Source organism: Apis dorsata, unplaced genomic scaffold, assembly GCF_000469605.1.
Source record: "Apis dorsata unplaced genomic scaffold, Apis dorsata 1.3 scaffold_397, whole genome shotgun sequence".
In the NCBI taxonomy this organism is placed as follows: domain Eukaryota; kingdom Metazoa; phylum Arthropoda; class Insecta; order Hymenoptera; family Apidae; genus Apis; species Apis dorsata.
In genome coordinates this window covers 682700-699694 of record NW_006263656.1, presented here as the reverse complement: position 1 = coordinate 699694, position 16995 = coordinate 682700, and the positions used below count along the sequence as shown (strand labels likewise).

The 16995-nt window shown below is 31.9% G+C and overlaps 1 protein-coding gene and 1 long non-coding RNA gene across 5 annotated transcripts in view; one reads left to right on the top strand and one right to left on the bottom strand.

Annotated features, from left to right (window-relative positions):
* LOC102672024 (unconventional myosin-XV) overlaps positions 1-16995 on the bottom strand; it is a 63729-nt gene that overhangs the window by 3399 nt on the left and 43335 nt on the right. For all 4 annotated transcript variants that reach the window (XM_006619172.2, XM_031512192.1, XM_031512193.1 and 1 more), the window contains 3 exons: positions 4107-4483; positions 2461-2764; positions 1272-1667 (listed from right to left, as the gene is read on the bottom strand). In XM_006619172.2, coding sequence (XP_006619235.1) covers positions 1272-1667; positions 2461-2764; positions 4107-4483 — 1077 coding nt within the window. The remainder of the gene's footprint in view (positions 1-1271; positions 1668-2460; positions 2765-4106; positions 4484-16995) is intronic.
* LOC116186055 lies at positions 274-1680 on the top strand. Its single transcript, XR_004150979.1, has 2 exons — positions 274-410; positions 1494-1680. It is a non-coding gene; the product is annotated as an uncharacterized LOC116186055 (long non-coding RNA).

The window sequence follows — 16995 nt, the reverse complement described above, 5'->3', positions numbered from 1 at the left end:
TATACATTAATAAAATAAAATTAATTTAATATAATTATAATTATATTAAAATATATTAAATTATATTTGTATAATACTATTAAGATATAATATATATAAAATATAATAATTACTAAATTATGAATATGAAAATATTTTTAAATAAGTAATACATATATATTTATAATATATTTTTTCAAATTTTGAATCATATATATCATATATATTTAATAGTATTATTAGCATTATTAATATATAATAAATTTATAAGAATCATAAATATTGTATATGTATTATTGAAATTTGAATTTGAATTTTAGCGCGCAGTTTCACCGGTAGGTGTCCGAAGCATCATGGCGGTCGTATCAGTGGGGTGTGAAAGTGTCGTAAAAAGTGGAAAAATTTATGGAAATAGCAACGAAACAGCTCTGGTGAGTTTCTTAAATTAATTTGTTATAGCTAAATAATTACATCTATTGTTATCTTTGATATATATTGCTTAATTAATGAGATTTCTTCGATTTTATATCGAATGCGTCAATGGCGTATCAAATGGCGTAGCGTTGCGCATCAGACGCAATATCAAATTGCGTCGTTTGAAATTTTAGATTACTTTATGCATTAATTATTAACAATTATTATGCTTATTATTAATATTAATACTTATTATTAGTATTATATGCTTAATATCATATTCGGTATTACATTTTAAAGATTGCATGTTAATTTCTTTTAGTAGTCTATTACTAATGCTTTTTACATTACAGTATGATATATTAGTGAACTAATATTTATCATTAATCAATTTTATAAATATAATATTGGTTTTCTATTCTTAGTAGAATATAAATTATTTCTTTTTGCATGTTCTATGTGCGTTTTCTAGTTTGCGAATGTATTTTAATTAGCTCTCANTCTAGTTTGTGAATGTATTTTAATTAGCTCTCGTGTCAAGAAATATGTCTCGCACATATATATATATATTTATATATATATGTATATAATATATAAGATTTTATATATATTAATTCTAATTCTTCATTTCTTCACATTCTCATAATATCTCTATTAGTTTCTTTTTAGCTTATTAATTTTCAACTTATTAGATTAATTTGTTGGGGATTGTAGCATAATTAATTTTCTTTTAACTTACATTATTCAATTTCAATTTTTTTCTGCATTTAATTGAATTGAATTAGTCTTTTGTCTCTTTTTTCTTATTTCATCTTGCTTATTTCTTCTTGGTTCTTTGTTTTACAATTTACAATGATCTTCAAAGAATTTAAATTTACCTGCACAACAGTTGTACATTTAGTGTTGATAACTCTTTCTGTTCCTCCTGGTAATCTATAAATCTGTCTCTTTGCATTTCTGCCTGCACTAATTGCCATAATTTCATCCACGCTTGGCACGTTTTTCCTTCCTCCATATTTAACTGTTTTCCTGAGATTCTGTAAACACACTGTGGCTGTTCCATGATAAGCTCTTCTTTTGTCATAAGCTGCTGTTTCCAGATATTTGGTAAGATAAGGCCTTAGACCATCACTACAAGTGAAATAGGCAGCAACAATACTGAAGATTCTCCAACCACGTTGACAACTATCTGGATTTGGACTTTTATTATTTGTAGTTTGTTTCATTAATTGACAATAAACTTCATCGCGTAGTAGTTCATATTTGTGACAATGCTGAAATAAAATTAAAAAAAGAATAATGTTTTTAGACGTCAAATTGAGATTTCAGTAGTTTATGAATAGAGAAAGTAACAATTTCACTTTCTATAATTATTTAATAGAATTGAGGTTATTTGTAAACAATATTTTTTTAATGTAAAAGATTTTTTGAAAAAGTAAAATAAAAATAAAGAAACATTATAGGAAGAATAAAAATTAATACAAAATTTACCCTTTTTTCCTGAGTGATGATTATATTTTGAATGAAAGATTGTTAGAAATTGAATGAATGAGTTTTTTGAATGAGTTGAATGATTTTTTTGTGAATGAAGAATATGAATATTTTTATAAATGTTATTTATTAAGTGTTCTTTTTTTTTTTTTTTTTTTAAAAATTTAATTTAAAAACAGGAAAAATTTTAAAAAAAAATTAATTTTTTTTTAAAATTTTTTTATTAAAGGTTTTTTTTTTTTTTTTTTTTAATATATATATATAAAATCAGGAGAAATTTTTAATAAGAAAGATAGTAGAAGAAGAAAAAGCATATTAAATTCATGATTAAAGAAATAGGTTATTGGATTATTATTCTGTCATTATTAAATTCAATCTAAATATATTTCTCTCAATAAATTTCACTTCATTTCTAGAAATAATTACATTTATATAATGATATTCTTTTATAGAATATTTAAAATTGTAATTATTTCAATTTATTTTGCATAAACTAAAATAATAGAAATTTTATCAAACGTAATTATTCTATTTTTCAAAAAATTCATTAATTCAAATTGAAAATATAATACTTACCATAAGAATGGTATAAACGCATTTTACTTCACTGGTATCTGGAGGTAATGGTTGATCACCCATGTATCTCATCAGACACAAAAAACATTCTACTGCCAGAGCACTTAAATCTGTATCAAGCTTCAAAAGACTTTGCTCTATTGGCACAGGAGAATATTTCACAAGATCCACCTGTTCTTTCCAAGTCCATTCCGCACCATCCTGTTGGCCTTTATTTTTCTTATTCTTCTTCTTATTTTTCAAGGACTCTATCACTTTAAGAGATCCACTTATTGATCCATCTGCTGTCTTCAGCATTTCAAACCTAAAAACAGAAAAAAAAAAAAAATATTTTATCAAAACTTTCTTTTACTTAAATTCTATTTATAATAATAGAAAATTCCAATTGTAAGGAACTGTTAGAATCAATTTATCAAAGGAACGGTACTCGAGAGTGACATAAATAATAGTCTTCCAAAACGGAAGTCGTCTCGTTGAAGGAGTATGTAGCCATAAAGGGGATTTCCATTGCAGGATGTTGGTACAGACATAGGAAAAAGTCCCGTTGAGTACTGGCTGGGTAGTTGTCACTTGTCAAAGTCATGTTTAAGAAATTCATATTCTAGTTAGGCGTTTTAATGATTCGACTTAGTAAAAGGTTGATCTCTATATTCTGTCAGTTCGTTATTATTTTTGTCGTTTGTGTCTTCTGTCTCCCTTGATGCGTTTCCCTTTGATGCGTTTCGTTACAAATTCGTTTCTTGTGCAAATATTAATCACTAAAAATTTCTCCTAATAGAAATTGTACAATGAATAGTGAAAACTGCTAATTAATTTTAATTAGTCGTACACGGTATATGATACAGTTAGTCGGACACTGCGTAGTAAAAGAGAATTAAGATACAATTTGTAATGTCAATTCTTATTTCTTCATAATTTAACACATTTACAATTGAAATGTAATATTATAACGTCACGTACATGACTTTTAGAAATCTATTCATTAGTACGATCATTTAATTCCATCTAGATCTTTCTTATTTGACATAGTCTCTTGACCAACGACGAGTTGCAAAATTTTCTACGTCGTCCACGAATTAATTCCAAGTTCTCCTCGTGAATTAGGAAGCACCTCGAAACGGTAACTCGCGAAACGCGGAATAATATCCTAAAAGGAGACGAGCTGTACTCGTTTGCCGCGCGTTCACCAAGATGGTCGATGTTACTCTGAGAACTGCAGTGCGTTATGCTTTCTCAACACGGCTCGCTCGCGTTTCTTGCGTAAGAGGAACCAATTAGTCGTTAACGTTAATTTCTCTTTTATTGCGATGCCTTGTTTTGACAAAAAACATTTTTCTTCCGTTTAAGATTCTAATAATAGAATTTTCTTTTTCGTTACCTTTAGATAGATTTTTTTTTACTTACTGATTATCTTCCTAGCCTAAAGAGTACAGCGTGCAACATATCGCAAAAGAAACTATATTATAATTTTAATTTTAAAAATTAATTAAAAATTAAGCAATTCATTGAAATTTTATCTAATTTAGATTATTTTTTTTTTTAATTTTTTTCTTTTTAAATTCAACAAGATATATCATGCCACTGGAATAAATTTAATAATACAATTTTATAGCTATATAGAATTATCTGTTGAATAGAATACTAACTTCTCGGTACTCTGTCTAAAGTTCAGCATGGCGTACTGCAACAAAGAGTGTTTTCCGTCGTTGACGACCGGCCCACTCTCGTAGATGCCATCTTCTTGCAATCTGCCGTTGTCTTCCGGTTGCCGCCATTCCTGATTCGGGCTGAGCCGCTGGTTCTGCTGGTTTTTCTGGTGATTCGTCTGGTTCGTTGCCGACACGTGGTTCGGCACACGACCGGCGGGCACGTGGTTTTCATGGTTCGAGATAACGTGATTAGGCTGACCATGGGATTGTACGTGATTCGATGTGCTGTGATTCGCCTGCGACTGGATCGATTTCGTGATCTGTGATACGTGGTTCTCATGGTGGTTCGGCTTGTGCAGCGGCTTCTGATCGACCTACAATATCGTACGTACCATTTTTTTCATTATTATTTGTTTAATTTTATTTGATTTTTGAGATTTTGCACAATCATTTTGTACAATTCGATTCATTTTTAACAAATTTATTTTTAAAAAATAAAATTCTTATTAATATTATTGTACAAGAGGGCAATGAAAATTGAAATTCAATTATCTGGAATAATATTCGAATGTTGAGAATCTTCTTTGGAATTAATAATTAATTACATTTTATCATTTTTAAATAGAGGAAAAATCTTAAATCGTGAAAGTTAGGAATAGTTCGATTACTAATATTAGTTATAAGTCATTAATAGACTGAGAAAGTTCGTTTTTTTAACCGGATCGTGATATTTAATATAATACACCAAATTGAACTTTCACATGATTCTCGGGTGGGAAAAACATTAATCTAGAACGGAGGAAATTGTTCCACTTGAATCAAGAAAACGACAATTACACAGTCAGTAAATTTTCATAAGTCACTGGTAAAAGGAACAAATATCATTGAGCAAACTAACTACTGCTTTTCACTTCGGTTAATGAGAACTGTTTATATTGAATTGAATAATAATAATTCGTTTGCAAAATAATGTTCAATCTGACTTATAATAAAAAACTTTACATATTTTTTATTTTTATTTCATTTCACACACAGTTTCTAATTATTTTTCAAAAAAGGAAAGGCAAACGAATTATTATTGAATTTATCGCGTATAATATACAAAATTTTATTACTATATTTTATAGAAGTTAGAAAAAAGATCAAATTAGAATTTTGTTAGGAAATTTTCTTTCTAGATAATTATCTAAAGAATATCGAAAGAAAATTATTATTACTATTCGTAATTTAGTTTAATTGACAAAATTATCGAAAAATTTAATATACATTCAATAGAGAAAATTATTATTTAAAATTTTTAATATATCAACTTGGTCAAACATTTCGATTTTTTGTTGTTTCCACGAACAAGCGTCTTCCGTTTCTCTTATCGAGAAATCATGTTTGGGTGCATAAACCATCAGTGTAAAATCCCCTATGTGGGCGTCACGTCGCCCCAGTTTCGCGAGTGATTTACACGACGGTTTTTCGACCTTTCCTATTATTCATTTTCTCTTTCGGATCGCGTTTCCTGCTTTTCACCGGCACACACTCGCGTATATCTCCCGTTCATCGATCGATCTCGCGGATGAGAAAACTGGTTCCCCTGCGCTCTAGGGACTCAGGAATGTGAATAATACATTGGACAATCTTCTTCACTCATTCATCTTATTCGAAACGAGCGATTCGATAAAACTTGTAAATTAATAATCCGCAAACGACCTATGACCGACTTACTCGACATCTTTTTACAAATTACATCCGTGTAACTGATTTCGCGGACGAAATTAGAAAAATTGGAATTTGCGATAAAATTATTCGGCCTGTATAAATAATAATAACGATATTTAAAGATAAGTTGGATTGCTTTTCGTGAAAGAAAATCGATATTTGTAACGTTGTGTTTTCCAAGGTTGGTGGTAGTCGCGAAAGTTTATAGCCACGTATGATTGCCATTATTATTTCCACAGCTGACATATTTTTAGTAAATTGTGATTTCTTTCATCTGGAACTGTAATTTTTCCGCGGCGCCATTGCAGGAATGATATTGCAATAACGTAACTCTCAATTTGCCGTAATTTGCTAGGTAATAAATGGCTATTACTCGAAAATAAAGGAATATGTGCAATTTTTTTTCTACGTATTATATAGTAGTTAGTATCAAATATGAATTTAATGTAGTTAATAAAGATTAGTTAGTTTTCCAAATTTAAAATAAATTAGATTTTTCAAAATATTTAATTCTTAAATAATAAGACAAGTTTTTTTTTTATATTTTCATTTTATATTAAAAAAGAGAGAATTTTTTATTCCATATATTCGTTCAAGTATTTTCATTTCGTAAATTCTCTCAAAGAAAGTAAATAATCAAAAACTTTCTACGTTTTAATTTTTAAAACAAAAGAATTTTATTTTTATAGAATAGAAGTATAAATTGTTTTTCATAAATTTAAAATAAAAGTTAAATTTCTAAAAGATTAGAATTTTAAAAGTAGATATTCAATTAGGGGGAATAATAATCTTTTATTTATTATTTCAAGTTTTACAACTAGGGAATTTTCTTTTTTTTCTATCTTTTTCCATATAATTAGGAAAAAAATTTCAAATAATCATCTTAGATATCCTTTTAAATGAATTCATAACACAACACCCGGTATATCGATAGTTGAAACCCTGCTGACAAAACCTGAATGTATTCTGAGTGAGTGAGATAAGCAGAAGTCGACCCTGACCCACATAATCGTTAATGCATCCAGATACGATTGTAGACGTGAGTTTGCATACTTTAATGATATTAATAAGAATAATCATCCACTCGATTCTCTCCGGCCTGTTTGTGAAATAAATTGCACTAAACATTTATCAGATTCTTATAATTTTTCTAAATTGTCTATCCTGGATCAACATTTTCCATAGTAAAAAATTATAATTTCCTATTAAGAAAATATATCAATTTTTCCACCTCTATTTCTTCATTGGAATAAAATAGAAAAGTAAATTTTACATTTTTTGCTCGTTATTTAGATCAGTGTTTTATTTTTCATAATGGAAACTTCTTCTCAAGATCAATTTCAATTTTTTCACCTCGTTCGAATATAAAAGAAAATTGAGATACAATTTCTAAATTTTCTAAACTTTATCTAGACCAGTACGTTTTTTATTTTTTATCATTTTATAATTTTCATGTTAAATTAACATCAACCTCTTTGCAGAATTTCTCTTTCCAATAAAAATACTTTACTTTTTCCAAATTCCATCAATTCCAATTTTTTTTTTTAATTCGAATAAAAATATTGAACATTCAAAGAAAAACGAGAGATGCAACATTCTCCATATTAAAATTTTAAATTCAAGGTCAATTCCAATTTTTCCGCTTCTTTTCGAATGCATTCGAATAAAAAAACATTGAACATGGAAAGAAAATTAATACGTAATTAAAATTCCTATCATCGAAACGCTGTATCAAGGCAATCAATTCGTCGTTTAACCTTAATCCCTCGTGAAACCATACCTTTCAATGGTGGCACCATTAACTCTATTTAAACATTTTAATGGTTCCGCTTATTACACCCGACTCAATCCTCAATTACGGTAAATTTACCACCTGCGCAACATTTTACTAATATCTTGGCACGGTCTCGGTGTAAACAGTGCTCGATTATGCGAGCACGCCGCGAATGCAACCGGCTGCATTCCTTTTCGGTACTTTATACCGTCCGGTTAACGGTAAAAGCTTTTTCAATCTCCGAAGATTTCTCGCCTTCGGAATATCTGGGTGGTGGACGTATATAGAAATTGATTTTCACGCGCGAGGCTACGATCGGTATGAAGGTAATGTCGATTTTTGCGATTATATGTTTTAATATCCAACTTTACGAGTATATATAAATTTTCCACATAACGTTAAAACTGTAATGTACATTTAAAATGCGGAATCGAAAATGGGTTTATCGTGAAAATAATTTCGAAATAATTTTGTCAAAAAAAAATATCCGCTCCATCCATGATAGAAATCAAAAATCGACTATAATTATATACTTTCAATAACGCGATCAAGGAGAACTCTCTTGGGTCCGTGTTACCGATCTAGGAAAAGAAATCTTTATCGGTTGTAAAACACGCGAGTTGACGACCATGCCTTTGATTTTTCGCGACGAACGTAAATCGTTTTGAAGGAAAACTGCATTCGACGACAATAAAATTGATTGCTTGTTTATTAATCGCTTATCGACTCTTGGAAAAAAAAAAATTGAAAAATTATCGTGTTTTGATCGATCATCAAGGACGAAATTAGTAATTTATTATTGGGCGGACTGAACAACAGGATTTGAATATTCTTTTTTATTTTTTTGCGTCTCTGGATAGCCATCTTTCATCATCAATTTTTCGATTATTATGCCTTCTTAATTAAACAACTCCTCGTAAAAATCATAGATCTTAGATAATATAATGTCTACGGTTCGTTGATAAATATTATGTAATTAAAATAGTCTTCCTATGTTATATAATTTGATATAACTAGTTATTCAAGAAGTAATTGACTCGAAACATGTTAACTCGTAACAAAAGAGTCACGAAACAGGCATTAACACAATAAAATAGAGGTTCGTTAGACGAAATATCCAATTTGCGGCTAATTAATTATTCAATTCTTCGCGTTTTGGGTGAATAAAACTCGCCAATATGTAAAATTTAGGTTTTAATTTCAAATTAGAAAAAAAAACAAAAAATATTCCCCAAACCTTTTCAAACAAATTCCTGCTCATTCACTTTATTCCCATTATTTATTAATTTCATTATTCGTTCGTTATTCTGAATTATGTTCGATCAAATTAAAAATCAAAACGTAAAGATCTCTCGATCGTGTATCGAATCTCACCCACAAAAATTCAACGAGATTTACTTAAAATTACTTATTAATCGAGGACAAGAATTTTATCGGGATCGTGACCTGGTAGCTCTTGACCTTCTCGTCCAGTTTCTTCAAGGTCTCCTGTATAGTTGTGAGGGTCTTGTCGTTCGACTTCTCCTCCACTTGCGCCTCGTTCTGGGTCCTCAGCTCCTCGAATCTCTTCAAGATCTCTCTTACGCTCAGCTTGCTCCCATCCGCGTTCTCTTCCGTGATCGTTTCCATTTTCGAAACTTTCCTCTCCCCGTTCACCCTGCCCACGATTTGATCGCTGTCGTAGAAATCTTGGATCAGCTCGTTCACATCCTCGCCATTTTGACACTGTTTGGCCGAGGATGGCGATCCAGCTCTCGATGTCTTCTCCACGTTCTCGTTCTTGTTGTTGTTGTTATTATTATTATTGTTATTATTATTATTAATAATAATCCTCAAGGGGCCAGACGGACTCGCGTTCCTCGAGTTTCTCAGAAGGCAACCCTCCTCGAGCCTCAATTGCTCGATCGTCGGTTGAGTTTGACGATCGGAATTGGCCGAGTTGACGATGGAATTGATCGTGGAGGCAATAGGGTTCAGATACGGTTTCTGATCCAACTTGGACACGTCGATCCTCGGTATGTTCTCGTACTCGAATTTCTGTTGGCACATCCTCTCTTTCGAGTCTTTCTTCGTATCCACGATCCTAGAAATTTGCTTCACGTTGTTCTTGTTCACGTCCAATTGGGCCGTGTCCTGCGACACCTTCCTCTCTTCCTGTTTCTTCTTCCTCTTGCACTCGTCTTTCGCGAAAAATTTGATGAACCTGTTCCTCTGCCCCTCGCTCTTCGACCCCTTCTCACCCCGGCTCGAAGCCTTTTCCAAGAACGCCCCCGAGTCGTCCGTCTGCCCGTATTCGTCGCTGCTCAAATCAGACTCCGAGGACTTGACCAACAGGCTGTCCGGGGAATTTGTCTTTCGTTCCTCGTCGGAGAAATTCTTTTGATCGAACTTTCCGACCTCTGCTTTCTTCCTCTGAGGAGGGACTCCAAGTTTCGTATCGTGATCCTCGTAATGCTTCCTGTAATCCTCGTCGACGCGGGGAAACAGCGAATAATCGGGCACGGATCTCCTTTCGATCCTCACCTCTCGCCCCCTACAATCCAAATTTCTTCCATTCTCGTTGATGTCCAATTTCCGCAAAAATTCCGACCTTCTCACGAGTCTTTGAACGTTGTTGAACGGTTTCGGCTCGATTTTTCTCGACTCGTTCTCGGAGATTTCCGACGGATCGACGAACTGGGAGAGGATCTCCGGCCGATGCTTGGGTTTTTTTCGTAGGGTGGTTGGAAGTTCCGCCCAGTTGCTCGACAATCTTTTCGAGAAGATTCCTTCGGTGTCGGATACTTCTCTCTCCATTTTCGCTAGTCGATGTTGAACAGTTGGTTGAAAGATGGGATTGAATACATTTGGACTAGTTTAGACGAGGTGTGAGGCGACCATTTCGGTTCAACGTCCGTGAGTTTGTTCAGGGAGATGGTTCCATGAATTTCAGATGTTGATCTGGTTATTAAATATTCAGCTTTCGATCTGATTTTCGTATAACGCGGCCAGTTCTTGAACGTACCGTGCACATCTTTGTAATTTATAACAGTAACAAAAAATGTATAGTAATTTTTCACATATTCTTTGAATAAACAAAATTTCTTGTTCCTTTTTTTTTCCAAGTCTAATATTCTATGAGATATTCAATTTTTGAGATTAAATATTATTGTTTCGTCTCGTTATAATCTAAATAAATTTTATTAGATCTTCTTTATAGAGACACGTTGTAATTCTATTGAAAGAAATAACATGAGTACGTGAAATCACGATGGATAATTGCATGATTTTTTCGATGAAAAGTATTAATTTTTGAATTTTTTTTTCTTTTTGTTTAATTTACGCGTCGAGTATCGTTCGAAACCTTTGAAACGAGAAACACAAGGCCTCATGAATTTTCATTAGCGACTTAATCCTCTTTTGGTCCCGATGTCGCAAAAATAACCGCTGACATAAGTGTCTTTTTTGTCGCGGGTACAGAACGCGACAGAATTTCAAACGGTGCAATCTGAAACATCCGCGAAATACATTCAAGCTTGGTCTTTGTGTAACACACGCCACCAAGCACGACGAACGCATGGAAATTACATTTCGTAGAATATAATTGACCTTGATTCCTCGAACCGAGCATCTTTTACGCCCGGCGACCATGAACTTTCTTCGGCCACCAATTGGCAGATATTCGGTGCTAATTAACGAGAGAAAAGGAAATCATGTGAAGCCAGCCAACAATAATCAAAAATACGCGGAGAAACTCGATTGTAATTACACGAAATGATATATTAATAAAAGCGTTTTAACGAGTTTTTCTTGAAAAATGTGAAAACTAACTAAAGGTTTCATTCATTATTTTCAATTCAGATTTCCAATCGAATATGTCGCGTTTTTAGATTTCTCTATAAAATTTATACAGGATTTCTATTTTTTCTTCTAATAATTATCTAAAGAAAAATTTGTTTCTGGAATGATTGAATTGACTTTTCGAAAACAAATGGAAATCGGAAAAAATCGTAGTTTGCCTCCACGAATTATAATACAAAAGATTAATTATCATTTAATTAAAGAAAAGAATTGATTAGCTTTCTGAGAAAACAACTTATAATACATTGAACAAATTTATTCAAATTTCGATGGTTTCTTCTTCTTCTCTTCTCAGTTGAAATTATTCATAGAATCGAGTATAGAACAGAAGAGAGATGGAATCGAATAAATGCTCCAAATCCTCCAATGTTATAAAAAGATCTCGAGTATTAACGATCTCGTTTTTTTTTAGAAAAAAGATATTTTACCACGATTTCCATGGGTGCGTGTGTTTCGTTCCTCGATAACGAGCCGATCTGCTCGAAAAAAAAAAAAAAGAAAGAAAAATTCCGTAGAATCGTCCTCGTTATGGCACGCGAAGTCGAATCTGGATCACGGAAGAAGGACCTTCCTCAGGGACTCGTGAGAAGAGCCGCGAAGAGGCTTGTGTGGGAGCGTTGGAACAATGTACACTTTTCATTGTAATTATTTCGCGCTAACAAACTCACCGTCGGTGAATGAGAAAGGCCTTCTTATGCTTTCGTGGAAACGGACGGGTTATCGGAATGGAAAAGGGTTGTCTTCGCTTTTAATGAAAACTCGCTTTCCCCATTAGCGTGGAAGAAAGTACATATGATAAGTAAATAAATTGAATTGGGTATTTTTTTATTTTCTTAATAGAAAATTTTGTAGTTTTACTTTTTAATTTTATTCAAAACAATTGTTGAGATATGATTCGTGAAAATGTTAATTTGTTCGGTCTTTATCACGGTTCATGATTTTACAATTTGATGAAATATCGTTGTATTAATTATTTTTTTTTTTTTGAAAGTGACTATTCATTTTGCTATTGACAAATTGAATTACATTTTCAAAAGAAGTAATTCAACAAAAAAGGATTCTTAAGTTGAGTTAGAAGATCCAATTGAGTTGTCTAAACTCGAATTGAAGTTGAATTGAATTTTTGCCAGCTTTGAATTTGGTTAGACAATATTTCAACGAATGTCCTCTTTATTATTCAAGAATTTATGCAATGTCGAGGGAAGGATAGAGATGTATAGAACCCAGATTCAAATAGATAGCTCGGAACTCGGTGGTTAAGGAAAAAGTAGAAAACGGAATCCAGTCATTCTTAGTCAGTATGTCACTATACTAATGGAATGAACATCTTCTGACCCACATAATATCTCTCGTTTCACATTAATTCTATCGTGAACGTGCATACGAACGAGCACCAATGATGCAAGCAAATCCATCTTTGCTTATTTATTACTCTACAATTATTTTCTTTCCCTCAAATGTTGTTTAAGATTATAATTTTATCCATTTTTTGTCTTCTTTTAAAATATTTTCTGACAAGTATATAATTTATTCGTATCTTATCGAACTTGTTTTTTAAAAAAATTCGAGTATTTTTCGTGAGAACAATTTATGTTCGCGAACAAATTCTAATCGATAAAAAATTGTGCTTTCAAGGATGTTAAAATTAAGGAAGCCTTTTTTCTTTTTTCATTTTCCTTTGGTAACAGTTTTCTGAATATTCGTTCCGCAAAAGAATACAGAACAATCGACGAAGAAACAGCTAATTAGCATTGTGTTGTTCTGCTCTGTTGCATGGCTCTAATTAAATGACAAGCACTGTGCCTTTTACATAGATCGCGTTTCAGTTAACAGGCGATTTTACAAAAATCATTCCTCCAAAAAAGTCGTTTCTAGAAATTTTTCTTCAAAAAGTTACATTTCCACCCTTAAAAAAATTATTCTCTTCGAGGAGAATTCGCTGTTTTTTATTCTTACTTCCCTCTCCCCTCTCAAATTTTTATACAAAATACAATTTTTATACAAAGGTTGAACCTAATCTAATTTACTTTAAATCTTTTTCGATTAAATTTTGAATACAAAGTAAAAATTTTCGAAATAGGAGGAAAAACATTAATTACCACAACACAGATAAATATTTCATCCAAATCACCCCCGATACCACTTCTTCCCCGAGCAAATTTAATAATGACAAGGAAACTATGTGTCATTAAGTTGTATTACTTGGTCGCGGTGTTGAAAATTTATGGCCGTTCAATGACTATTATTTCCACCTCGGCCAAAGATCGATATCTTCGATAGAGGCTGGTTTGGTATGCCGCCAGCAACTACGCAACTATCCAAGAAACGCGTAAACCTGCGTACAGGAGGATCGTTAACGATCTCGGATGAGGCTTGCGTAAGGAAGATCACGATCGCGCGCCTATTTTTTTCCTTTCTTGCGGTCGCTTCTTTATCGGTGGAGCACCGATGGAAAATAGACGATGCTTTGCAATCCCTTTGTAATTTCGCATATGTATGACGTTCTATCTTTGAACGTTAATAACGTTTCTTGATGAATTTCGAAACGTCTGTTTACGAACGGAATTATTATCGATTCGTAGACGTTTCGTCTTTTTCGAACAAGTTGATAATGTGATACGAATAAATTATTATATATTGTTGTGTTTGGAAAAAAAGAACGCTTGGCAAACAAATATTTAAGATGGTGCATGTGAAATTTTTAATTTCACGAAGAGTTTTTTAACTTGGTATATTATTAAATTGTTGTTAATTATTAACATATTTGGATTAATTAAGATTGTAACTAAATGAGACGAAATTTCTTATGAATTTGGCAATAACGAATTTTCAATTTGACAAATTTATTAACAGAAATATTAAAGCGTAATCACGACACTTTTTTTTTTTATTTATGCCATATAATATAAAGTTACGTTATATTTTACAGTAATGGTATAATGTTACTTTATATAACATGGAACGTTATATAAAGCTACTTCATGAATATTAAATTCTATTCAGACAATATGAGTCTTATAAATATCGGATAATAAAGTTTGCTTAAACTTTGAAGAAAATTTTATTTCGATTGAAATTGATATGAAATTTCACATGCACCGATATCACATGGAATTCTATTCATTTTTTCGAAGATATCGTAATTAATTAAGAATATCTCTCGATGGTATTCAGGTCCAAAAATTATCGTGCATAATAATTAGCAACATTTCCTCGATTTCTTCGTGGAACGAGATCTACTTTCCCGCAAGAGATTCGCGGATCGATTAAAGCGAACTTTCGATTCCTTGACGAGCCGAGTATGACATACAGCGGGTAATGAAGTTTAGCAAAGTGTCTTTGTTTTTTCAGATCCGCATACGCATCATTTCTTTTTTTTTTTTTCTTTCCTTTTCTTAAATCTTGTACCCTCTTTTTGCTCAACTGTCATTAGAACAGTTTCTCGCGGCGAAATTCCACTTCTTAATCTGATGAAAATTACAGGTTGTTGTAGAGGTAATGGTGAAATAGAGATTACAAACTTAAAATAAAATGAAACAGATAAAAGGTTTACTTGATCGAGTAAATAGTAAATAAAATTTTTTAAACAGCGTAAAAGCATAAAAGTTAGAAATCTTTTAAAATTTTGATTTTTGAAATTCAACTCGTCGATCAACATACCACTAACAAATATCCTTTTTTTAGTTTACGAGAGATTTTTAATATTTGAAAATTTCGCTCGGACAACAGATGGCCGAGTAAACGAGACAGATGGCAAGGTTTTTCGTTCGAATATATTTACTCAAAAAAGAAATATCCTATTCACTCAACATTATCCACCATCCTAATTATCGATCCTTGGACAAATATATTAACACCTTGTACACAGGAGGGTTAATTACAATATTAATTTTGCCTATCTATTTATTATTTGATTCTAATAAATTAAACTGTTTCTGAATCAGATAAAGTCGAACATCGGATATTCCTCCACATTTCAAATCGTCCATTCATCTCGTCCCTCCATCTCGACCTCGCCCAGCCCCACGATCATTATGGCTGTCGCGTCATCCCTCTCGTAGAATGCAGTAGAATGCTCTCACGGAGTCGTAATGAATATTTAAAAAAAAAAGAGAAAAAAATCGCAGGGCTCGCCTCATCCGTGTTGGCGCGTAATTATCGAAGGCGTGTGCATTCTGCGGTGAGTAAATGATCGGGGAATAATTTCTTAACGGGCGTTGAAAGGCGTGCTTCGGCGAATGCGAGGTAAACAAGAGTTAGTCGTAAGTTGAGACCCGCGACACGAATACCGAGATTTCGCCATGACACTGGACGAAATCGTTTTGTTGCGACACGAGATCGGGATCGTTTTAACACATTACTCGTGCTTCTTATAACGATATTTCGTTTAGAATTTCGTGGGGAGCTTAGCCTTTGTTATCCAAGCTTTCGTGTTCTTTGGATGGATGATTAATGAAATTTAATTATGCGATACTGTAAAATTTCTCGAATGACAATAATTGATTAACATTTAGAAAGTTTTTCTTTAAATGTAATTTGATAATTTTTTGAATTATTATTAGAGAGGAAATTTTGTGTTTCGAATTTAAAAGAATAGATATATTTGTCACATACTTCTCCTTTTCATTTTCTAAAATGAAAATTCTAAATTATTTGCTAAAAATTCGCTTTATAGAATTCAATTTAATTCTATTAATATTTTCCAAACAATTTTCTAAACAATTTTCAAATATCAACGCGCGTCTATTTGTTAAAAATATTAATAATTCTGTCATTAATCGAAGAGCAGATGTTATACGCGGTGTTTTGAAGTATTTTTTTTTTCTTTTTTTTTTTTTTATCCGAGTCATGCACTATTAATTACAAGACCGTTTGCTGATTTCACGCTACCGTACAGTTATACTGTTATACGATTGCGCGTATATGGAGTCTTGCTTTTGAGGATGATACACGGGTATCGCGATAATTATCTGCAATGGAATAGCGAGCATAAAAAAGGAACTTTTGAACGAGTAACAATAGGTTTGTCGCTTGGCAACCGGTATAATGAATAAAATGCGAAGTTGTCTCGTTGCAAGGTGATACGAGTTCTTAGACAATTTGCGAATGCAAATTCTCATTGAAATGAATTTTTATGTTCTTCATTAGATGTCTAAAAAAAGAAAGTAGGAGAATACTTTGGAATTAGAATTTTTTATTTTTGTCCTGTACATTCAAATTCTCTTTTTTTAATGAAGTATTTATTATACGTATGTTTTTCATGGAAAATGATATTAAATAAGTCAAAATTATTTTGAAAAAATAGGATATTAGAAATTTCATAAATACAATAATAAAAAATACAATAAAAAAGAATCTTTTTCCAAATTTTCCAAGTTTCTTTTCTTCGATACTTCCAGCATAATTATATTATATAATTAAAAAAAAAAAAAAACTGTAAAATCGACATTGAAAAAAAAAATCACTTTTATAAATTCTAATTTCACTCGATATTTATAAAAATGACGTAAGAATAATGTTGACGAGCGATCAATATTAATAAACCATCTTTTTTCTTGACTT